Source organism: Equus quagga, chromosome 1, assembly GCF_021613505.1.
Source record: "Equus quagga isolate Etosha38 chromosome 1, UCLA_HA_Equagga_1.0, whole genome shotgun sequence".
In the NCBI taxonomy this organism is placed as follows: domain Eukaryota; kingdom Metazoa; phylum Chordata; class Mammalia; order Perissodactyla; family Equidae; genus Equus; species Equus quagga.
The window spans coordinates 137415220-137438087 of record NC_060267.1 but is presented as its reverse complement, the minus strand read 5'-3'; the positions used below and the strand labels follow the sequence as shown (position 1 = coordinate 137438087).

Sequence of the window (22868 nt, the reverse complement as noted above, 5' to 3'; positions counted from 1 at the left end):
GCTATGGGGAGTAAGCAGAGCCAAGGGGGTGAGCCTTGTGAAGACCCTGAAGGGGCCTGGGCTCACCTCTGTTTGGCAGGCTGGCCTCCTGCTGAGGCCATGGGTGGTCTCAGTCAAGGGGGCATCAATCCCCAGCCCTACAGAGCCAGCCAGTAACATGAGACCCAGCTAAGACAGTCTCAGATCTCATCTCCAGCCAGAAATCAGGAAAACCACACGAGGTGGCCTTCACATGGGCAGACAGTTGGGCTGGGAGCCCCCACCCAAGATGTCTTGACTTAGAAAACAACGCAGTAACCAGAAGCCTCTTAGAATATCCCAGGCTAGAGGGGTCTAGGGAGTCCAGAAAGAGGACTGGAAAATGGTCCCAAGATCCACACTGCCTAGAGTTGACTGCAATGCCATCCCATCCCAGAAGTTCCTTCCAAAACAAATGGAGAAGTCAGAACCCTCAAGTTGCAGATAAGGCAGGCCCCTTGAAGAGACAGTAGACCCCTCTACCTCTGCTGAGACCTCCAGCCCTGTCCTGGATGGGGTTCTTGCTTCCTTCACAAAAGCTCTGACCCCAGCAAGCCGGGCCCAGGAGCCAAGGAGAGCCCAGCCAGCCCTGCAGTCTAGGGCATTACATGGGGGCCAGGAGATGTCCCAAGGGTGCAGATCCCACCTCCTCCTGGTGCCTGCCAGGCACAGCTGCCACCCTTACCCTAAGGGAGGGACTGAGCCGAGTCCACATACCAGACGCCATGCAGTGTGTTATCCTTTAATGAAGAGCTGGGTCAGTGGGGCCACCACTCTCCCCACGGCCCCCCTGCACCAGATGCCCCTCACCACTGCTGCCTCTGAGGCAAGGTGGTCCTGAGGCACCCAGCCCTGCTGAGGGGTCAGTTTGCAGTGGCCTAGGAAAGGCGTTCATCTCTCGGACCTAGGAACGTGGCAGCAGCAAGGCCAGAGGCAGCTAACATGAGGTCAGGGATGATGGAGGAGGACAGGTCAGGAGGTAGGGGCCCTCCTTCCTCTCTGAATCCCAGTGGGATAAAGGCCAGTGTTCAAGAGCAGTACAGTCTCCCCAGGGGCTGGAGGCTCTTCCAGCCACTCTCTGGAAGCCCTTAGTCCCTGACTCCCCGCAGACTGACGTCACACAGAAAATAGCCCACAAGGTCACTGGGCTCGGGGAGCAGGCTGGGCACCACCCCATCAGCCTCAAGGCCCCAGACCCGTGAGGTGGGTCCAGCAGGGCCCAGGCCAGAGCCACCAGGAGGCTGGGAGCCACCTTCCACTAACTCTGCTTCTCAGGCACTACAGGCATCTAAGAAGGTGGTCTCTCCCTCGCGGTTCCAGGGCTGCCCAGGGAGGGTTGAGGCAACAGCAGGCCGGGGCTTGCCAAGTCCCTACAGATCCGTGACCTTGTTTTCCACAGCAGCTGCGATCTGCTGGAGCCGATAGCCCAGCTGCATCTTCTGGGCAGTGCCGTCCTCCTCTAGGGCAGTGATGATCTGAAACACAGAACCCCACATCGTCAGGGAGAAATGGCCAGCTGACATGTCTGCCTTTATGCAGACTCAACAGGCCTCCTCAGATACCGCAGCACAATTGGGGGTACCACCTCACTTACTTCCTGTGTGACCCCAGGGCCTTGCCAGGGGAGGGAATAACAATAGCAAAGCTGCCATGGGGTTGTGAGGATTAGTGAGGTAGGGAATGAAGTACTTTACTCAGTCCTAGCATTCATGGTAACAAACATCCACCTCCCCTGGCAAGATTGTTTTGAGTAGAGGCCAGCCTCACCCACCATGCTGGCCTTCTCCCCACAAACCCCCTAGAAGCTCTGCTCCAGCATCCGGGCTCCCCCACCCACAGGCAACAAGCATTTCCTGAATTCCTATATGCCAGGGGCTGGGCAAGGAGCAAGAACCCAACAATGACAGGTCAGACGTGATCTGTGCCCTCGTGGGGCTCACTGGTAGCGGACATATTCTAACTAAACATGAACAATTACATAACCACAAATGGGGGCTGCCACAGAGGGAACGGTTGGGAACCGGGAGGGGATCGCCCGCCATGTCTCCAGAGGGTATGCAATGCATCACACACCCCTGCCAAGCCCACAGCATTCAGGGCAAGGCCGCAGAGCCTGGACCTCACACTTGTGCATCACTCGTTTGTTAAATGACTGTCCTCACTCCAGGCCTGGGCCACAGGCAGGCTCCTCATCTCAAAGGAGCAGCAGCCACGTGGCAGGTGGAAGCAAATGTCTGATGTGGCAGGCATTCAGGAGGTTGACCAGTGGGTGCTCTGTTCTTGAGGCCCAGCCCAGATATCTCCTAGAAAGCCCCCTCACTGGCTCTGTTGTGCCCTCAGCTACCCCTGGCCCTGTGCCTGGACTCTCCTCTGGACCAGCACCCACAGACACGGCCATGCACAGCACACTACCACCCAGGAACTCAGGTAGGGATCTGAGCCAGGGCAAGGTTGAGCAGAGATGGCAGTTGTGTGTCCCCCCCCAGCACTTCCTGTACACCATCTCCAGGCCCTGGCAGATCCCCAGCTGCCCCCACCATCGTGCCAAGGAGCCCTGCTGAGAAGCCTGGATGGGGAGGGTGGGGACAGGTAAGAGCACAGCTAGTACCTGGAAGCACGCCTGGAAAAGGCCACCAGAGCCCAGGGCCCAGCCCCTCCCCTACTCTGTGCCCGGGGAAACCTGAAGGCCCCACTCCAGTTACAGGGCCAGATGCCCTCTCACACCCATCTCCCTGGCCACCCTAGGGTTCTGCCCACCTGGTCGTAGTATTTGTTGATATACTTGTAGAGTTCGTGCAGGGCCACTCGCGCCCCAAGGTCTCCAGAGTAGTTCTAGGGAGGACAGAGGAGAGGTGACAGATGAGGGGTGCTGCCAGACACCTGAGGAGGCCCAGGACCCAGGGAAAGGGGAGTGGGAGAGGGGTTCTGGGAGGTGGAGGAAGGGACAGGCCTGCAGTAGGAAGCAGAGCCCTCTACAGACCAAGGTCCCAGGTCTGCAGTTTTAGTAGGGCCTGAGGTTTCCACTGGGGCCCTGCCTCTCTCCCCTTCGAGGCTCCAGGTGGGACCCTCTGTCATCCCAGGTGACTGCAGAGCCAAGCACGACAGATTCTGTTCATAGGCTGCGACCCAGGGTAGTTCTGCTCTGATCTCCCTCAAGTCTTTCCTGGGTCACATCCAGACCTCTCCATAGGGACATCTGAGCCTTGTCAGGACTGTGGAGTTGACATCACCTAACTTATGGAGCTTTTCTGGGGATCAAATGAGAAGATAATCAAGGCACCCCACACCCAGCAACACCTAAAATCACGGCTGCTATTATTGTGGACACGACCTTCATCATTGTTGTTTCAGAAACATTCTTTCTAGTTCCCTGGAGTGTATGTCTAGGGGCTGTTTCAGGAGCAGGTTGGGGCATGTCTGCACCACTGAGGAAAGCAGAGCAGCAGGAAGACAAGGGCAGGCGGAGTCAGGCAGTCCTTGGGCTGACCCCAGCCACCTCGCCACCTTGGAGCCATTGTCCACAGACCCCAACAAGGCTGCAGGCACCCAAAGTGCCTGGCTGAGTCAGGTTAGGTGGCAGCTGCCAGGACAAGACCCTGCTCATCTGTGATGAGATGTTGGGAGCCCTGGTCTTTTACAGTGGCAACTGGAACATTCTGCTGAGGTCCCGAGGGCTTCCCTGCAAAGGAGCAGTGTGAAGGGGGCAGGACCCTCATGGCAGGAGGCCTGTGCCCAACCCAAAAAACAGAGGGCCGTACCCGGGACAGCTCAGCCAGGATGGAGTTCATCTCTTGATCACTGGCGGGGATGGTCTGTCTGATGTCTGCGTAGTATCTGCCAGAGATCAGAGGTACAGCAGCCGCTAGGAAAACAAACCCATTCCTCACCCCAGCAGGGCCCACACTGGGGCCTCAGTTGTAAAGACCCACCATGCTGTCCACTCATCCTCCCCAGGCCCACTCTCCTGCCCTCGTACCTTTCCACCATCCGTTTGTAACGGGGAATATCCCGAGCATACAGAAGTTTGTTGATGGGGGAGTCCTAGGCACCAGCAGGCAAGGAGTGAAAGGGAAGAGAAGGATGAGAGCCCCTATGAGGGTGACCATCTGTCCCAATCTTCCCAGCACTGTTTCAGTTTTAAAACCAAAAGTCCCAAACCCCAGGAACCACTTCAGTCCCAGGCAAACTGGGATGGATGGTCACCCTAGCCCATTTCCTTCTGCAAGGACCGCCTCAGCTCCCTCCCCTCCACCCACGGCCAATCTCTGGTGTTGTCACTCAAGTTTCTCCCCATATTACTCCAAGCTCCTGGATTCATTACTCTCAGCTCCTGGATCCAGCAAGGAACTAGCATGCAGGGCGGAAGGGTGTAGAGCCACATGGAGCCCTAATGCTGCTTCTCCACGTGGTCTTTATCCCCATGAAATCATTTTAAGAATCAGGAAACGGCCCCAGAAAATTAAGTAAATTGTCCCAGACCACCTCACTCCTGAATGGCCAAGCTGGGATTTGAAACAGGACTTTGAAATACACCCAGACACATCCTCTACCACTGAATTAGGTTCCAATCCCACTCTGCCCCGGCGGCTGTGGGCTCTGGGCAGCACACTTCCATCCTCTGGACCTGCTGCCTCATCCTTAAGCTGCTGGGAGAGTGAGGCAAGATTGCTCCCCACTCCGTAAGCAGGGACGCAAGCCCTGCGCCTGAGGCAGGATGCATGCCCTCTCACCATCTCTCCATGGGAACCCTGGCATTCCTGATTTGGACTATTCCTGAGCTACCCAAAAAGCACTTGCAGTTTTGCTGGAAAGGGGAGGCAATGTGAAGATGGAGCAAAAAACCCAGCCACCATATAGCATCCACCCCTGGAGGTGGCCCTGGGTCCTGGTGTGGCCCTGTGGTTCTCAGCTCATCGTAGGCAGAGTGATGAGAGCACGCAAAGCAAAAGTGGCTTCCAAGAGACCGCACTACAGCGTGGAACTTTCCATTTTGTTTCTTCACAGAGGTCTAGGGATATATCTCTCAAGAGGTCACAAGCCAACTGTGGCCCAGGGGACTGGGCTAAGCAGAGCCCCATTCACGGACCTGCGGAGCCACCAGTGTCCCGCCCACCGGGTGCCTGAGCAGTCACAGCGGTGACCCCATATCTGTCATGGGACTCTCTGGGCTCTGACTACTGTGGCAGCACACCCCCACCTTCTGCTGTGCCACCAGACAGCCCTGACCACTTCTCTCTGCTTTCTAGCTCCCCTCGTCAGCATTCCCTCCATGCGTGGCACTCCTCTGGACTCTCCTCTCCATACTGCACTGGCAGGCACGGCCCCCCCACCGCCCTCAGGAATCAAATCCACCAGGCAGCCTGGAGCTGCTCTGCGAATGTAGAGCTCACATCTCCATCTGGAAACCACCTGGCAGGCCACCGCCACCTCAGGCTCACCTCCTCTAAGTCCCAACTCACCACGGCCAGAGGCCCAGGGATCATTAGTGACCCCTCCTTCTTCCTCATCCCCCACATCCAACCCACAGCTTCTGCCCACCCTGTACCCTCTTGTCCCAGCTTGAACCTGGCCACTGCTTGACCCAAGGACAGCACAGCTTCCTCTCTGGACTCCAGGCTCCAGTCCATCCATGGCACAACTGCCAGGAGGGTCCGCCTCTCTTAGGTCTGACCACACACCCCCATTCCCAGGCCTTCAGTGGCTCCCCATTGCCATCAGGGTGAGTCCTTGCCAAGAGACCCTGGCCTCCTGCCACACTCACCACCATGCTACACCCTAGCCACAGCTGCCACGTCTTAACCCTGTCACACAGTACAGTGTCCCCTGCCTTTGCTCATCCCTGAAGACTGGGGCACCACCAGTTCCTAGGGAGCCCAGGGACAAAGCCCAGCCTTCCCTGGCCCTCCTCCTTAACATTCTCAGGAAAGCCTGGAATCTGCGTGCATGCTCAGCACTGACCATCCCCAGCCCACACTGCCCCACTCCACCCATGCCCTCTGTGTCCACGCAGACCCGCTTACCCGGCCCAGCTTGTGGTCAGCCAGGGTGCAGGCATCCATGAAGGTCTGTGCAATGACCAGGAGGACAGCATCCATGTTATCAGATGTCTGTACGTCGAACACAAACTGTGGATTTTTTATTATATTGATCCAGAACCTCAGTGGCAAGCTGCGGGTGGGGCAGGTGTGGCCAATGAGTGTGCTGGGAGGCAAGGGAGAAAATCCCACACACGCTTGGCCCACCTGACCCTACCCCCACCCCCACCTGTTGGTCTTCCAGATATGGACAGTATCCTGGTCAGAGATGCCATGCTGCTGGGCCTGCTCGTCCAGCAGGTCAAAGAAGTATTTAACAGCAAGGGGCACGGGGCGGCTGGTGCTGAGAATCACTTGGAACAGGTCATCCACAAACTTCTGCAGGGTGCCCTGCAGAGGAGAGGAAGCACAAGAGTTGCGGTCAGCAAGGGCACCTTGGTACCAGCCCAGCCTCAAACACCTCAGGGCACTAGGCCTGTGTGGGCACCACCCCCCCAAATCCCACAAGTGGTTCTTCTCCCGCCAGCCCAGACCCCACCACCTGTCCTGTCCCTGCCCCGAGCCTTGACTTGTCCTCCTTGGCCCACCTTCATGGACAGCAGGCGGGTAAGGTAGATCTCAGGAATGGCCTTGGCTCGCTCACGCTCCCCACCCCGAAGGCTGCCCCTCCGAGGCCTGGGCGGCTCTGGCTCCTCACTTGGCTTCACCAGGTGCCAGGGCCGGATGCCCCCCTCGTCTATATCCTCCAGCATTGGGGTCCCTGTGCCAAGACCCCACAGCTTGTCACCCATCATCAGGTGCCACCTTCCCTGGACCCCCAAGCTCCTGCCTATTCCCAGGAGTTGGGGCACCTGGTTGAGGGCTTCTCTGGGTGGAAGGGAAGTAGACATAAACCCACCACAAGGTCTAGGGGACCCTCCCCCATTACTGGGGACTGGGCAAAGCCAGGGCAGAGGACCATGATGGGGGTAGGGGTACTCACTCTCTCCAGGGACATAATCCTGGTTTTCCCGGAGAACATGCTTGGTGAGGCAGGGGACCAGGGCCACAGTTGCTCCATCTGGAACCTGCTGACCACAGCTGGTGACCCCTCCACCAGCCCCAACCCACCACACCCTCCCTCCAGCTCCTACCCCTCCCACCTTGTAATGCTGCAGGGTGTTTAGGCGCCTCCAAAGACCCTGGACCTCAGAAGTCACATCCTCGTCAGAAAGAATGAGGTGCCCGGCCACCCCAGACCGCCACTCTGCAAAGGCAAGGTGGGACTAGGTCCAGGGCTTCCAGGACACCCTTCCCTCAGGAACCTGTCTTCTCCTCCACAGGGACACCAGCCTCTCCACTGGGGGCAGCCTCACCCAACCTCTCCAAAGACCAAGAGCAGAGGCCCCTCACCACGTGAGAGGTCATCCCTGTAGAGGTGTTCCACAGCCCACCTCAGCCCCACTCCCAACATCCCACTCCCACTGGGCAATGCCTCTGCGGAGCTGGTCAAGAGCCAGCCCAGGCTTAGCTCTGGCTCAGGCCCCCAGGCCACCCTTCCCCTCCACCCTCACCGACATCCAGGGTGCGAGGGTCTGGCCGCTGGGCAAGAGGCATTCCCTTATAAAGCTGATCCAGCATCTTCTCCTTAGCCTGGGAGATGGTGTCACAGTCCAGGACCTTCACAGGCACACCTTGGGCCTCTCCCGCCCCAGGGCCCACAGCCAGCAGTGCATTCAAGGTCTACACAGGACACATGGGAGCAGTCAGGGCTCATGCCACACGTGGGGATGACCAAGACACAAGGCCAAGGACAGGGACAACCCATAAGGAAGCCACTGCCTCTGATCTCCAAGCACCAAACAGTCCCTAATTCTTGTCTCCTCACCTGCCTGCCTCCCCCAAGGATAGAGGCTTCCTCCACTGTGACACCAGCACCTAGCATAGTGCACTAGTAAATGTCTATATGGTGAATGGCAGAAAAAATGAGTGAGCACAAGTCCCTCTTAACTCGGGTCCCCAGGTTCCTGGCTCAGCAGTCAGACTGGGGCCCCTAAGGGAAGCCTGCATAAGAGCAAGGAGTCCCCACCAGCCTGACAAAGGAGCAGGCTTGGTAGAGCCTCAATGGGGTTTTCCCGAAGGAACTCTGTGTGGGTCACTAAGAGGAAAGCAATTCAGAGGGAAGCAATGGGCAGGTCTGCCAGGGTGGCTCCCGGCCTGGTGGGCACACCACATCCCAGGCAGGACACTGAGATCACAGTTGGGCCAACACTCAGGCCCTGGCACGGCAAGAATGTGGACTGGTCCCAGGCAGAGCTGGCTGCTCCCGAGACCCTGGCTGTGGCCACCCTGACCCCATCCCACGCCTGGGGACCCTCTGAGGCCTGATCTTCAAGGTCTGGCCCTCAAGCCTCTGTCCTACTAAACTAGTCTAAAGGCCTCTGTCCTGCATCCAGCCAGAGGTCAGGCTAGCTCTATCCCCAGATGCAGACACCCACACACAATCACACAGGCTCACCCTCCTCACCTCACCAGAGACAGAGATTCCAGCACATGCGCACGCGTGCGTGCACACACCCACACCCACACACATACACACACACTCTCTCTCTCTCCCTCTTACCAGGGGACGGTATTCCACATCCTCTCTGAGCAGGCGGTTGTCATTCAGGGTGTATTTGGCTTTCCCAGTCACACTGTCCACTGGCCCCTTGTCCACTTGATGCTTAATTCCACGGAAGAGCATGTACAGAGGTTCTCCTACTGAGTCCTGGGGGAGTGGCAGGCAGTTAGGGTCCCAGGGGCAGGTGAGAGACATGGGGCAGAGGTATATGGGACATGACCCACACTGAAGAATGGGACAGGATACAGGCTGTCGAAAGCATAAGGTGACGGAGGGCATGCTGGGCAGGAGTGTGCAAGCTGCGTGGGGGCTGGAGGCTGCATGATTTAAAGAGTCCTGACCCTCCCTAGAGGGGAGCCCCAGCCACCTCTGCCTCCCTCACCCTCACGAAGGTGTAGAGGCAGATGGACATCCAGTTGGTGAGCAGCTTCTCCACCACGGTCTCTGTCCTGGGATGACAGAAAAGGGGAGGGGCCAGGTCAGCAGGTGGGGCCACGGGGCTCTCTGTTCTGTAGACCCCGAGGCCCCAGAGGGCCTGACTCAGCTCCTGGCTCCAGCTGTCCACAGCTACCAGGCCCCCATTACTTCCAACAGCCACACAGACCTGCGCAGCATCAGCTTGGGGTTCTTGGCCACATACTGAGCCACCAGGTCACTGAGCAGAGTGCGGAGGATGTCGGTAAAGTACTCAAGTTTCCCATGCAGTGCCACGGTGAGCAGAGATGCCACATAGGCCCGGTCCCGAGCAGAGAAGGTGCGCTGGCTCTCCAGGGTGTGGATGAACTGGGACCAGGAAGAAGGGATAGGTGGGGAGGGAGGGGCCAATTCAGAAATGGAGGGATAGAGAAGCCGCGAGGAGGGTCCCAGTGCAGGGCAGGGCGAGGGGCGGGGCCAGCACCTTGGTGAGGAATAGCTTGCTGTTGAGCAGGTTGGAGAGCTGCCCCAGCCCTTGTTCCACAGTAGGTCGCCTGCTCTCAGGCACACCCAGGTCCCGGTGCAAGGGCGACTCCTGGTGCCCGGGGAAGAAGACCCTCTCAGCATACACCTTGTAGTCAAGGAAGGGGATGCCGCTGCCCAGAAGGTCACTGGTGAGATCAGTCATCTCAGTCATAAGGTCTGTTGAGCAGAAGAGGCCGGGTTTGGGTGCGGATCCCGTGTGATGGTAGCAGGCTTGGGCAGAGCCCCGGAGCGTGGGGCCTGTTCTCTGCAGCCTCACCTGTGAACTCCTTCTTGCAGCGGTCCCGCACACTGCTCTCCAGATTCTCCAGCTGGATCTGGACCTTCTTATAGTCCCTCAGGGCCTGCTTGCTCTTCCTCCTGCTCAGCACCCAGGTCAGGATGGGGTGGGCCACAGGAGGCCAGAGGCCTTGCTGGGTCCCCCTGGCCCAGGCCTGCCTAAGCCAGGACAGTCTAACCCATCCACGCCCAGCCAAGCCATGGCCTAGTCCAGAATATTTCAGCCTGTCCCACCCCAGGCAAGTCACACCCAACCATGTCCTGTGGAGCCCAGCACAGTGGAGCCCAGGGATCAGCAAGCTACAACCAGGCCAAATCCAGCCCATGATCTGTTTTTGTAAATGAAGATCTGTTGGAACACAGCCATGCTCGTGTGTTTGCACATGGCTTCCTTTCCACTGTAATGGCAGAGTTGAGCCACTGCAACTGAGACCACCTGGCCCATAAAGCCTAAAATAGTTACTCTCTGGCCCTTTGTAGAAAATGTTTGCTGACCCCTGGTGTAGTGTGCTCCTTTCCAACCCAGCCACACCTGCTAACTGCCCCCAACCCAGCCACATCCGGCTGCACTCACCTGTACATGAGGACAATGATGATGACACCCAGAGCCAGAAGAGAGGTGCCCACCCCTAAGCCCACCTGGGCTGCCATGGGAAAAGCCACGGGGCTCTCGCCATCATACTGCACATGGCCCAGGGAAAAGCGCAGGTTCCCCATCTGCACCTGCATGGGGAGCCAGCCACCTGTGAGCAAGGGTTCGGCACATGCCCGATGCCCTGCCCAGCTCAGCCACGGCCTGTCCACTGACCGTGAACTCAGGCAAAGTGTCAGGTGCCTCCCGGAGGGCATGATGCCGGGGCAGGGGCTGGTCCACGGGGGGCTCACAGTACAGGTGGTGCCGGGTCAGGGTCTTCACCACGCAGGGGCCATCCCCTATCATGGCCACTACCTCCTCTTTGGACATCGCAAGGTCCAGATTCTCCCCCTGGAACAGAAGATCACTGATAGATCACTCAGAACTCTTCCCTAAGGGGAAGAGCTGGTGGTCACTCAGATCCTATCTCCCCAGATGTGGGAAGGATGGTCCTGAGACCCATCCCCAGGAGCAGGGCTGATGGTGCCTCAGCACCTCTTCCCCTGCACGTGGGACAACAGTCCCATAGATGTCTTCTGACCTGCCCGCCCCTACTTCTCTGCCCTTCACTACCCTTCCTCTTGAGTCTTAACTTCTCCAGAACTAAAAATCTGGAGACTATAAAGTTGCCCCCAATCCTGCCCAGTTACCTAAGAAAGCCAGAGCCCCTACTGTGTCTGCTGGCCCACCAGGTGGGTGATGATGGGTGCTCTACCTATGGTCTTTCAGAGTACCCACCTACAACACGTGCCAAGTATGTGTCCGCAGGAGTCAGGCTGCCAAATGGGCATCAGCCCAAGCACCTACTGTATCCCATGCCGCCCAGCTACCACGTGTGTCAAACCATTTACAGGCTGTCATTCAGACACCTGCCATGGAGTGTGTCAGGACCCAGGACCCAGGCGACAGGCTGACTGGTCAAACCCCTGCCAGGTACATCAGGCTAGGCACCCCACCATCAGCCCCCTCAGCCCTTGCCACATTAAGGGTAAGGAGCCAGGTCCATCTACTGGCCCTTGCTCTGCTGTCATGCTCCCTCCACCACACACAAGGGTCTTGGGTCCCTGTCTCAACCGAGTAGGAACAGTACCTCCACAGAGAGCACACTCCCGGGCTTGTGCCGGAACGGTGTGGTGGGGTCTTCTGGGTTGAGGGGCTGCAGAGTGGGGTCAGCCTCATAGGAGAAGGGTGTGGGGTTCAGTGTTGCAAAGTCAAAGACTAGGCTGTCGAGGATAAATTCCACCCGGACCCAGGGGTCCTCGGGCAGGACTGGGAGAGCAGGCGTGCGGCACGTGATAAGCTGGGAGGAGTTCACATGGCATGGCTCCTCAAACTGGGGCAGAGGGACAGAAAACAAGGGAGGCCAGCTGAGGAGGCATGCAAAGGGGGCCCAGTGAAGATAAGAAGATAGCTTCCTTTGGTACCCACCACCCATGGCTGTCTAGAGGGTGGGATGTGGGGTGAGGTGGGTGACCGCTAGCCTAGGGCAGGCAGTGGATGCCCAAGGGTGTCCTACGTGATGACTGCCACAGGAGGCTCCCGGGGAGCATGGTGTCTCTGGGATCACGCGGCGCCTCCGCCCAAGCCCCTGGCTAAGCTGCAATGCTCTTAAGGCCACAGTCACTCGGATTCTTGGCATCTGTACCACATCCAAATTCTGGCCACGGACCCATATTTCACGTCCTCCACTGAAACACAGGCCACGAGCCACTCATGGTTATGAGAACCAGGCTTTAAAACAAAGCCCAGGCCCAGCTAGGTTAGCTCAGCCCCGTTCCAAAGCCACACAGCCCCTCTCCCCAGCAGCAACATGGGAGGTACAGCCCTCCACATAAAGCCTTACAGACCCCCATGCCCTGGAGCTGCAAAGACCTCCCTGCCACATGCCATGCAACCATGCCCAGGGCCCAGCACCTGAGGAAGCTCTTGGTGGGGCCAGCAGAGGTGATGTTGGGGTCTGATGTGTACTCAAACTGGCTGTGTTGAAGCCTCCGCTCAGTGGCCCCAAACCACACAGCCACAGGGAGCATGGCAGGCGCGGGGTGTGGGCTGGTCTCACACTGCAGCTGCTCTGCCTGCTGCTCCAGCAGCCTAGGGAAGGGAGGGAGAAGTGGAAGCCAGGCCAGGCTGGCCGGAGAGGGCAGAGGAAGGGGAAAAAGATGATTCTAGGACACAGGACCCACTCAGGCCTCAGCTCACTTCCCTTCAGGGCTGACTGCAGTCTCCATGGGTGACCCTGGAGGCTGCACTCCACAACATCCCAGCTTTGAGAGGGTCTGGCCACTCTCTGAGGAGTGGACTTGACCCTCTTCCCTTCTGCTCTCCCCAGCATCCCACCCCTCCATCTTCTCCTATGGATTTTTGCAGAATGGGGAAGCAGCCCTCACAGGTGACAAGGCTGGTCTCCAACTACCACTCGGATGTCCTCCAGCCGCCCAGTCAGGAGCTTGGAGCCATGCAGGGTGAGGCGGGTCCCCCCGGCTCTGGGGCCTCGGGCTGGGAAGATGGAATGCACTTTCGGGTCCTGTGGGAAGGGAGATAGGGAGAGACAGGCTTCAGGCCAGAAACAGAGGCAAGGGGAGACCGACGCAGACAAGAAAGCCCTGGGGTGGGGAGCCCCAGGAAAGTGAAACCAGATGGGCCAGGAGGAGCCACCAGAGCGGGTGGCCCATCGGCAGCTGTGGGAGTTCAGCAGTCAGGCACCTGGTAGGCAAAGTCATGCTCTGAGATGCCACGTCCTCTTCCTGGCACCTCCACCGTCACAGCATCTGCCACCTCCTCCCCACTGGCCTCAGTAATACACACGAGGCTGTGGGCACAGGACAAGCTGGGGTGCTGGGCCGCTGTGCCCCAAACTGACCCAGCTGCACCCCCTGCCCCACTAAATCAGATGGTCTCCCTGCTCCCCACAAAATTAACAGAGATCCAAAGAGGGAATTCCTATGGCACACTGGGAGGCTTTGGCATCTGAGAATATTTCTGGTTTCAATCATTCAAGTCCAACCCCTGAACCCCCTAACAAAGAGGAATTTATCTCTCTCTGTGGCACAAATTTACCAGGATCCCTGGAAAGCTGGCTCTGGGGGCGAGTGGCTGCACTAATGAGTAGGCCTAAATGGCCGCCATCACCATGTGCAGAGCACAACATGCAAAGTGGTGGAACTCTGATTTCCTCACAAAAAAATGTCCCTCAAGCCTCTAGTCAGGTCTGGAGATAGCCGTGAAAGGAAAGTAAGCAATCTAAGAAAATGCTGGTCCTTAGCCAGAAAACAGAAGCTTGGGGCAAATTAATTTCCAGAATGCAAAGCCTGTGGTGGCTCAACTTAGTGACATTGTCACAGTCACCTCGAACACCCTGAGAAAACAGAACAAGTGGTGTGTGAACTACCCAGGAGAGACATCAGCCAGAATATACTTTAATCACTTTATAAATCACTTCATAAACTACTTTAGTCACATGGTTCTAGAATCATTAACAGTGTAAACAGGCACCTAAAGTTCTCAGGAATAACACATTTAGGGGGGAAACTACATGCTCTAGGCAAAGTCTTGCTTAAAATACAGATTACAGGGCCTCAGCACAGGCCTACAGAACCCAGATCTAAGGTGGGGTCTCAGGATCTGCTCTGTGGTGGTTTGGGGCAGGGTCTTCAGGGAACCCTGATATTCAGCCAGGTTTGGGACTTGCTGCTTGTGGATATCCCCTTGGGAATGTCTCCTGGGTGCACTTTTGGGCCCCTGCAACTCCCAGCCAGGTTACCATGACCCAGAACCTCCATAAGCCACGAGCCCTGGGAAGGCAGCAGGTTATCCCTGGGACTGGACAGAGCAGCCTGGCACTCAGCAGATGGGCCCCAAGTCTACCCTCCTGAGGGGTAGCTGGTGGGAAGGCCAGGAACTGGGCACAGCTGTCTGGGATCTGAGGACCCTGCTACCACAACTACATCCATAGTCACTCAGAAAGCCAAGTGAGAACACCTAGACAGAGCCACCTGTCAGCTCTGAGCAGTGACTAGGTCCTAGGACCAGGAATGATCACCCAGCAGCTCAGGCCAGGAACCCACAGATCTGTGGATGAAGCCAAGGTGGGTGCTCTAGGGCCTCAATGGCAACCCCAGCACTGAGGTATTGTGACCAGACCAAAAGAAAAGGGGAGAGGGGAGGGCAGATGTGTAGTGGGTGGGTGGCCCTCAGCAGGAAAGCCAACCATGGAGCCCACAGGGTGTGCCCTGCTCCTGTTGGTCCAGCCAGCTCACCTGCTGGAGACCTCGTACTCCCGAGCATCCACAGCACAGGGGATTCCAGCTACCCTGACCGTGTCCTGTACGTCCTGCACATGTTGGCCCAGATTGGAGCCCCTGATGGTGACACGGGTGCCTCCGTCGATAGGCCCAGTCAGTGGTTCGACCTGTTCCAAGACAAGGGCTGCTCACCTCCACCCACCAGTTGACACTTGGCAGCCCAGAGAGACAGCCCCAGCCTCCCACCTTTGGGTTCCCTGGACCCACAGCACCCCTACCCTCCCTCCAAGGGCAGCAGTGAGGAAGGGACACACCAGCATTTCAACATACTGAGTGGATGAGGGGCGCAGGGCACTGAGTGGCCACAGCCTCAGCCTCAGTACAGGCCTCCTGGGCCACACAACGTGGACGTTCCCCCTTGCACCACACACAGCCATACTGGGGCATGGCAGTTTGGCAGCGGCTGCAGTCCTCATGTCCCACGGAACAATCATACAGTACCACTGGGGGTGGCAGAGATGAATGTGAGAGGGAGGCCTGGAGGAGCCCTGTGGCCCCAGTGGCCCAGGTTGCTCACCATGCAGCCCATCAGCACTGTCCACACGCAGATGGCCGGCCCGACGCAGAAACAGCCCCACACGGAGCTCTGGCTGCAGAGCTTCATAGCTGAGCTGGAGAAATGGGAGTGGGGTCAGAGCCAGGGGCTGGGGGAGGCATCAGGCCTGGGGAGGGGATGGTTAGCTAAAGGACCAAAATGACTAGTTGTAGAAACACAAGGTCAGAGATCAGTTAGGGTGCAGGGACCCCCATGAGGCCACAAGGTCAGAGGTTAGAGCTACCAAGACCCCATGGGGACACAGGGTCAGAGGCAGACTGGAGTGTAGGGACCCCATAGAGCTATAGGGTCAGAGGTCAGAGCTGGCATGCAGGGACCGCATAGAGCACAGGGTCAGAGATGGGGTACCAAGACCCCTTGGGGTCACAAGGTCAGAGCTTGTGCTCGGATGAGTGTGGTGCAGCCAGCTGAGGTTGGTAGCTAGGCTAAGGCCAGTGTACCCTCGTCAACCCAGGCACTCATGATCTGCACCTGGTGCTGCTGGCATGTGACGTGACACCGGGTATCTGGAGGCGGCTCACATTTGACCTGGGCCTCAACCACCACCTCGTGGCCCTCCAGCTCCATCACACACTCATTGTCTCCTGGGCTGTCCTGGGGGCAGAGGACACAGCTGTTGGGGCAGCTTCAGGAGTTGGGTCCAGTGAGCCCTGCAGGGCCCCCAGCACAGCCCCTGGGGCGGGTAGTGAGACCTGGGGCCATGTCCTCTTCCTGCTCCCCTTCCTGCAAGCAGGACACATTCACCTGGAAGAGGTGCAGGTTCCTGCCCAGCAGCCGGACTTCTCGCTCCACATGGACCGGCATCAGCATGGAGCCCTGAATGCTCTCCACACAAGGGCAGGAGCTTGCCCCCCAGGTCACCTCTTCCTGCAGGCACCAAGAGCAAAGTAGTCTATGGAGCCTACCCTGCCACCTCAGTCCCTCCCAATGCAGAATCACAAGGCAGGCGAGAGGCTGGGTCTGCCCCACACACCCTCCCCTGAGGCCTTCTTCCTGGGCTGGGCCTCACCAGCTCCCAGAGCCCGGGGGTGTCGTACTGGTAGTCGAGGCTGGACAGGAGGATGAGGGGGGCGGGAGGGCCCTCGTGCTCGGCCGAGTCTCCATCACCTGAGAGGAGGGTGGAAGTGGAGAAGGCGGGCGTGTCACCCCCCGTCCACTCGTCCGCCTCGGGCAGCTCGCCGACTTCTCTCATGAGCCAGTCCAGAGCGGGCTTCGTGGAGCCAGTGGCCCCTGGGAAAGTAGTGGCAGGAGCAGTGCCAGGGTGCTGATCCAGGGGTATCACAGAGGGGAGGGCCTCAGGGCCAGGGTCTGCAGGGGCAGGGGGCAGTGCTGCTGCATCTGAGGGTGTCGGGTGAGAAGCCAAGAGGTCCTCAGGTGTGGCCATGGGTCCAAAGTCAGTGGGTACAGTAACAGTGGTTCCAGGTCTATTGGGGGGACTAGGAGGGGGAAGTTCCTCATGGAGAGGTGACTCTGTGGAGGCCGAGGCAGGTATGGGGCCAGGACCTGCCCACGGACCCCACGGGCTAAGCAGCGAAGGCCTGGCCCTAGGTGGGATGTCCGAGGCTGTGGCTGTGGAGGGAGCATCATGCTCCACAGGAAGGGTGTCAGGAGCAGGGATGACTGTGGCCTTAGGGGCTGCAGGTGGGAGGGGAGTGGGTGCAACTCCTGCAGGAGGGGCTGGGGAGAGAAGCAGGCTCTGAAGGGGGAGGCAGAGAAAGACAGGAGGGGCCACTCAGCAGGCAGGCGTGGGAGCAGGCGGCAGGCAGGCAAAAGGCGTATTAAGAGGAAAGGAGACCAAGGAAAAGAGAAACAAAAACAGCCCATTAATTCTCCAAAGGAGGAGAGGGGAGGGCAGGCTCCAGGGGCGTCTGTGCCGAGATGGGCCCAAGGCCCAGACCTCCCCTGCCTCTCAGCTACAAATGTCCTCTCCCAAGGCAGCCGTTCTCCAGTGAGTCTGTCACACACAGCAGCTCAGGTGCTCACGACAGAGCCTCACATGGGCAGGCAGGCACACAGACCCCAGGCCATCAGAGAAACCCTCACAATGGGGACCCCAAAACCCCCCGTGTGGCCCAGCCGGGATTCACACTCACCTGTTGGCTAACCACCATTGGCCCGGCATCACATGAGGCCTTGTGCGTACACAGGTGCTGCCAGACACACCAGTTACACCCCCAACGGCTGCTCACACAGGCCTGGCACCTGCACAGAGCACAGCCATGGGGCAGGGGTCGCCAAGGGGCAGCCCAGGGGCTGGGGGTCAGGGTAAGGAACTCACTGTGCAGACGGGCGGAGCTTAGTGACCGCCACACAGTCATAGAAGGACAGGGAAGCTTTGGCAATCATGACGGTGCCAAACCTGAGCTCCACGCTCACGGAGACGTGGTCTGCAAAGGGATAAAGAGGGCCAGGCTGAGGAGTGGGGAGGAGCACTTAGACCCCGAGCCAACATTCCAAGACCACACGGAGCGGGGTTAGCACTCAAATTGGGGAAAGTGGGACACCCAGGGTCAGGGGAACAAAATGGGTACTTTAGGGCAGTGGGGACTAGTAGGGGACTCAGAGAAAAGCATCACTTCAGGGCTCTTGGCCTGCATTCACACCTCACCCCGACCACACCCCTTGGAGGAAGATGGGGGGAGGGGGAGGCTCCCAGGCCCGGGGGCTGGCCCCTTCTCTCACCCACCGTCTCCTCTCGGTAGCGCTGGGGCCTCACTAGGGTCTGGGGAGGGGCACATCACACCAGAACTGGTCAGTAGGGCAGGACTCTGGTGTTCCCCAAAGTGGCAGGAATATGACTCCCCTGGCCACAGGGGTGGCAGGTCAGGCACCGACAGGAAAACCTGCCAAGAGAGGCCAGGACACACTGTTGGAGCCACTGGGCAGCAGATTAGGGCTCACATTTGCAAAGCACCCAACCCCCAAGCCCCTGAGCCTTCAGAAACACCCTCTGGCCTGGGTTAGTATTAGATAGAGAAAGCGAGGCCCCAAGAGAAGTGACTTAAGCAAGGCCATGTGGTATTTGGTGTATCTGACAGCAAAATCCAAGGTGTCAACCCATCACCACCAGGGCCCTCCCCACCAGGGCCCCGCCTTCTCTGGTCATTCACCTCCCTCCTCTCGTCTCGGCTCATGTTGGCAGGACTCATGTCTGCCACTTGCAGACAGCCCAGCTCAGGCTGGAAGCTCCACAGCCATCGCTCTGGGCCCTGGCCCCGGGAGCACTCAGAACGGCGACTGCACCTGGGCGAGAATGACCAGCGTCCACCTGTGACCCTCACAGAGCCCCTAGGAGTTCATAGGGCAGGGACACCTACAATCCTGGGCAGTGGGTAGGATCCTCAAGTGAACCAGGACATGAGGCTGTATGTGCCCTGGCAAGGCACTAATGTCAGGGTGGAGGACAGGGGTAGGGTAGGAAATTGGGGCATCCAGGGATCAGAGGTTGAGAGTCAAGGGCAAAGGACCAGAAATCTTGGACAGGGCAATTATGCAGGAGCATTGAGGGCATTGAAGGGGTTAGGGGCAGAGTTGGGGAAGGGGACAGGAGTCAGTGGAGCACTGACCGGCCGAGGAGCACACACCACCCACAGTATGGGTCCCTGTGAGCAAGGCAAGATGCACAATCCAGGTGCTGAGCACAGGAGGCCACAGGAACCTTGAGAAGCTGTGACAGCAAAGAGGACTTAAGGCCAGAAATCCAAACACCAGTAGCTCATCCCATATGGGTCCCTGGCCCTGCCCAAGGCCCCTCCCAGCAGCCAGGCCCTGGCTCACGCCTGGCACTCACTGTGCTCTGGGTCATGACATACAGGTGCTCGAAGGCCCCATCAAAGGTGAGGTCTCTGCTCACTGCAGACCCCTGCTGGATGCTCTGTGTGGAGTATGGGTGGCCATCACTTCCCGGGCCCAAGAAGACCTAAGATCAGAGAACCACACTGGGTCTGGGACGGCCACATGCCCAAGGCCCTCCTCTCTCTCCCCAGTGAAGCAATGTGCAGTAGAATTTCCTCCGAGGCAATACAGGTCACACCACTCAACCCTGGGGGAGGGGGTCACAGGTATATACCACTCAGCACTGGGAAGAGGAGCCCAGGTAACCTCTCCCAGCCTCGGGCTGGGGGCATGTCACTGATCCCACATCCCATCCCCAGGAGTCACAGGGGTAGCTCTGCCCAGGCTGGGTCCCCAGCAGTCTGTCTCCTCCAGACCCTGGGGCAGGGCCCAGTACTTCCTGTGGACCCACCCTATGCAGCTGCCCTTGACTGTCACCCAGGAAAGCAATGGTGTGTCCATCCTCCATGGTGACCGCCACAGCTGTTAGCTGAACTCCTGGCCACTCCAGAACTGGTGTGGCTTCCAGTGGGACACGACTGGCCATGGGGCTGGGTGTGTGGTCTGAGCCACAGGGATAAGCATCCAGGGTATCCTGCAAACCGTAAAAAGCACCAGTAAGGCCCTCCCTGGATACCCTCCCCTGTCCCATCCTCTTTGGACAAGCCCATCCCCTCCTCCAGGCTCTCTGCCAACTCTCCCTGAACAGTTCTGACTTCTCTGCTGGGCCTCCTGGGACAACCTCGTCCCCACCCCCAGTCTCTCTGCTGGCCCTCTCTGACAGCGTCTCCCACAGCCACATCCTTAGCCCAATGCCTCAGTGGCTTATCTCCAGCTGCCTCAGACAGTCTCCAGAGACTCCTTCCCCCTCTTTTGACCCCTCGCTGTCTGAGGCCCTACTTTCTCCCATCCCTGGCCTGGGAGTTGCTTCCTCCAATTTATGTGCTCAGCCTTCTCTGGGACCACTTCTCAGGCCCCCTCCCACCTCTCACTGACTCAGGCCCTCTGTGTGCAGCTTCTTTCCTTTTTAATCCATCCTGAGGCCAGAGCCAAACAAGTCTCAACCTTACCTGCCTCTCTTGCTCAAGAATCTAAAACAATAGGTCCCATCTCCTCCCACATTCTGGGTCCCTGCCTTCTCAGACACCTTCTCAGTCCACGTATGCAAATGCCACCCCTTCAATGCCCGGTCCAAGCCCACCTCTTCATGGCTCTCTGTCCCCCTGAATCCACACTTACAATAAGGTACCCCTCCACCACCCAGACACAAAGGAAGCACTTAATATCCGTTGATCTGATCAGCCCCCACACCATGACCAGGTTCCCTTCAGACTCCCGGGGCAGCTGCTTAGCAATGAATACCTGGCCAGTGGCCTCAGAGAGGGGGAAGGGCTGGGGTGGTGCCAGGACTCACCACAGGCAGCTGTGCACAGTCAGAATTGACATCATACTCGATGTAGGCCACCTCAGCCCCATCCTCGGCACGGCCCTCCCGAGTGTAGCAGGCATCACGTGTGCGATTGGCAAGGTGGTCCACCTCGTCCAGGGGGAAGGCACAGAGGGCAGAGGCTCCGGATGCCCCAGCAGCTGCCGATGGGGGCCGGCCCACAGCCGGGGGAGAAGCCGAGGAGAAGGCTGCAAAGAGCACCTCCCTCCGGGCCACCTCCCCGGATGTGGCCACAGCCGCGGCCTGGATCAGCCCATAGCGGCCCCCCTGGCAGGCCAGAGGCAACTCAACATAGGAGTAGTAGTGCTGGTCCCGGAGGCACACTCGGGACACATAAGCACGAAAGGCTCTAGACTGAGCCTGCAGGTCCCGCCGCAGGAACAGGAAGTAGGCGCTGGCCCCGTGTGCAAAAGCGCTCACAAAGTGATGGCTGTACTCAGAGAGGCGGCCCACAGCCAGCTTGGCTGTCTCCTCATAGGAGAAGGCAGCCTGGGGGTCCAGTGGCCGCAAAGCCCGGGTTGTGATGGGAGGGATGCCACCTCCCACACCCCTGCTGGTGTATCCCCGCCCCACAAACAGGAGGGGCTCCCCAGCCAAGCCCTGGGCCACCAATCCCACCGTGCTGACTGCAGGGTCATTGGCAGCCACATACTGGGTGTCCCCAGGCCGCTCTGGCCTCAGCAGCAGCTGCCCAAGCTGCCCCAGGCGCCGCTGCTCACAGACCCCCTGGTGCACACTCCCACACACCAGCAGGGCCCCCGGGCTCACCAGGAGCAGCTGGTTCAGGTTATTGGTAGGCTGGGCCTGGGGGCACTCATCAGGCATCACAGGTGGCAGGCAGTCCCTGCTGTCTAGCACAGGGCCAGTGGAGACGGTGGCCTCCAGCTGTAGCCCAGGGCTCAGCTGGAACAGGAAGTTGGTGGCACCTAGGTAGAGGGTGCCTGAGGTGGGATCCCGTGCCATATGCTGCAGCTGTGTGCCGTTGGGAGTGAAAGCAGCCGGTGGAGGGGGCTGGAGGGTGAGGACCCACCCGGCCCAGAGTGCCTGGAGAAGAGCTGGGCCGAGAGCAGGCATGGTCACCTGGCAGGGAGAGAGGTTGTGTGGGGTCACGTGGCTACCTGAGCAATGTGGGGCTACCAGTGAGGGATAGGGCTGTGACATTGCCAAGATGCCCCTTCTAACCTAGGGGGTGAGCAGAGGAGGACCAGGCTTAGATAGACACTGTGGTGCAGGATGACCCCAGGACCATACACATTCTTAGAAAGGTGCACACTGCCCTGTTCTCAGCCAGTACTGTTCTCTCAGGAGACCTGCACCCCACCCCACCCTACCCTCACCTGCAGTGCCCTGTGTCATCACAGGGTCCGAGGGTGAGGGGCTAGAGGGGCAGAGATATGGGAAACATCCCATCCCCAGGGAGGAGTGCCTGGAAGGGGCAGGAGAGCAGGTGATGGGAAGGAAGGGGCCAGAATCTCAAGGAGGGAGAGGGCCCCTCTTCAGGGATGTCAGTTTCCTGAGCAGAAGCAAGGAGGGCGAGGTCCCATGGGCCACCTGCATACTAGAGCAGGGCAAGAATTTGATGAAGGGCCTTTCAGGCCAGGAATCCAGAAGGGCAATAATCACAGAGCCAACTGGCCAGAGAGAAGAGGGAGGTTATCACTGCCAGAGGCGGGGCCTGAAAGGCCGGACCCCACCTTGGAGAGCCCTCAGCAGAGGTGGGAGTCACACTTCTCCCAGATGCCTAAGTGTGAGGTCAGGCTCACCTAGCAGGGCCGGCTGGATCAGGAGACAACAGCATGACCTGTGTGGGAGTCACCTAGCCAGGGAGAAAGCAGAGCATGAAGCTGGGGGCTGGGCTGCAGGCATGTGAGAGCCCCGACTCCCCACCGTGGAGGCAGCACAAAGGTACCCCTCCCTGCCGCCTAGCCAGCCAGTGGAGCTGGGCCCAGCCTGGCCCTCGGCCACCAAACACATTCCACAAGGGACGCCTCCTCAGAGCCCACACAGGAAGGGGGAGGGCAGCAGAACCAGGCACCCTTGGGGCCTGGGAAAGGGCAGCTAGGAAGGAGCCCCATGGCTCACAGGGCCCAGCCAAGCCCCCAGCTTGGCCCTGTCCCTCTGCAGCCCCTTCTCCCTTCTTCTCAGCACTCTCCCATTCTCATCCTCTGCCCTACCAAGGTACCCAGGTACACACCCTCCACACAG

At 58.9% G+C, this 22868-nt stretch overlaps 1 protein-coding gene across 7 annotated transcripts in view; it reads right to left on the bottom strand.

Annotated features, from left to right (window-relative positions):
* Positions 1 to 746: 746 nt before the first annotated feature.
* PLXNB1 (plexin B1) overlaps positions 747 to 22868 on the bottom strand; it is a 29595-nt gene continuing 7473 nt past the window's right edge. For all 7 annotated transcript variants that reach the window (XM_046660666.1, XM_046660585.1, XM_046660506.1 and 4 more), the window contains exons 2-38: positions 22427 to 22479; positions 20631 to 21743; positions 19629 to 19811; positions 19173 to 19301; positions 18949 to 19049; positions 18493 to 18625; positions 18069 to 18225; positions 17661 to 17769; positions 17476 to 17584; positions 16392 to 17078; positions 16127 to 16249; positions 15854 to 15976; positions 15344 to 15437; positions 15097 to 15269; positions 14782 to 14933; positions 13229 to 13334; positions 12913 to 13049; positions 12440 to 12616; positions 12042 to 12213; positions 11616 to 11858; positions 10700 to 10876; positions 10466 to 10614; positions 9872 to 9972; positions 9554 to 9771; positions 9260 to 9438; positions 9038 to 9104; positions 8656 to 8802; positions 7607 to 7775; positions 7196 to 7299; positions 7036 to 7120; positions 6641 to 6813; positions 6283 to 6443; positions 6039 to 6186; positions 3995 to 4059; positions 3777 to 3852; positions 2776 to 2850; positions 747 to 1493 (exon numbers count right to left, since the gene is read on the bottom strand). In XM_046660666.1, the coding sequence (XP_046516622.1) occupies positions 1389 to 1493; positions 2776 to 2850; positions 3777 to 3852; positions 3995 to 4059; positions 6039 to 6186; positions 6283 to 6443; positions 6641 to 6813; positions 7036 to 7120; positions 7196 to 7299; positions 7607 to 7775; positions 8656 to 8802; positions 9038 to 9104; positions 9260 to 9438; positions 9554 to 9771; positions 9872 to 9972; positions 10466 to 10614; positions 10700 to 10876; positions 11616 to 11858; positions 12042 to 12213; positions 12440 to 12616; positions 12913 to 13049; positions 13229 to 13334; positions 14782 to 14933; positions 15097 to 15269; positions 15344 to 15437; positions 15854 to 15976; positions 16127 to 16249; positions 16392 to 17078; positions 17476 to 17584; positions 17661 to 17769; positions 18069 to 18225; positions 18493 to 18625; positions 18949 to 19049; positions 19173 to 19301; positions 19629 to 19811; positions 20631 to 21737 (6414 nt within the window). In that variant the 5' untranslated portion in view covers positions 21738 to 21743; positions 22427 to 22479 and the 3' untranslated portion in view covers positions 747 to 1388. The remainder of the gene's footprint in view (positions 1494 to 2775; positions 2851 to 3776; positions 3853 to 3994; positions 4060 to 6038; positions 6187 to 6282; positions 6444 to 6640; positions 6814 to 7035; positions 7121 to 7195; positions 7300 to 7606; positions 7776 to 8655; positions 8803 to 9037; positions 9105 to 9259; positions 9439 to 9553; positions 9772 to 9871; positions 9973 to 10465; positions 10615 to 10699; positions 10877 to 11615; positions 11859 to 12041; positions 12214 to 12439; positions 12617 to 12912; positions 13050 to 13228; positions 13335 to 14781; positions 14934 to 15096; positions 15270 to 15343; positions 15438 to 15853; positions 15977 to 16126; positions 16250 to 16391; positions 17079 to 17475; positions 17585 to 17660; positions 17770 to 18068; positions 18226 to 18492; positions 18626 to 18948; positions 19050 to 19172; positions 19302 to 19628; positions 19812 to 20630; positions 21744 to 22426; positions 22480 to 22868) is intronic.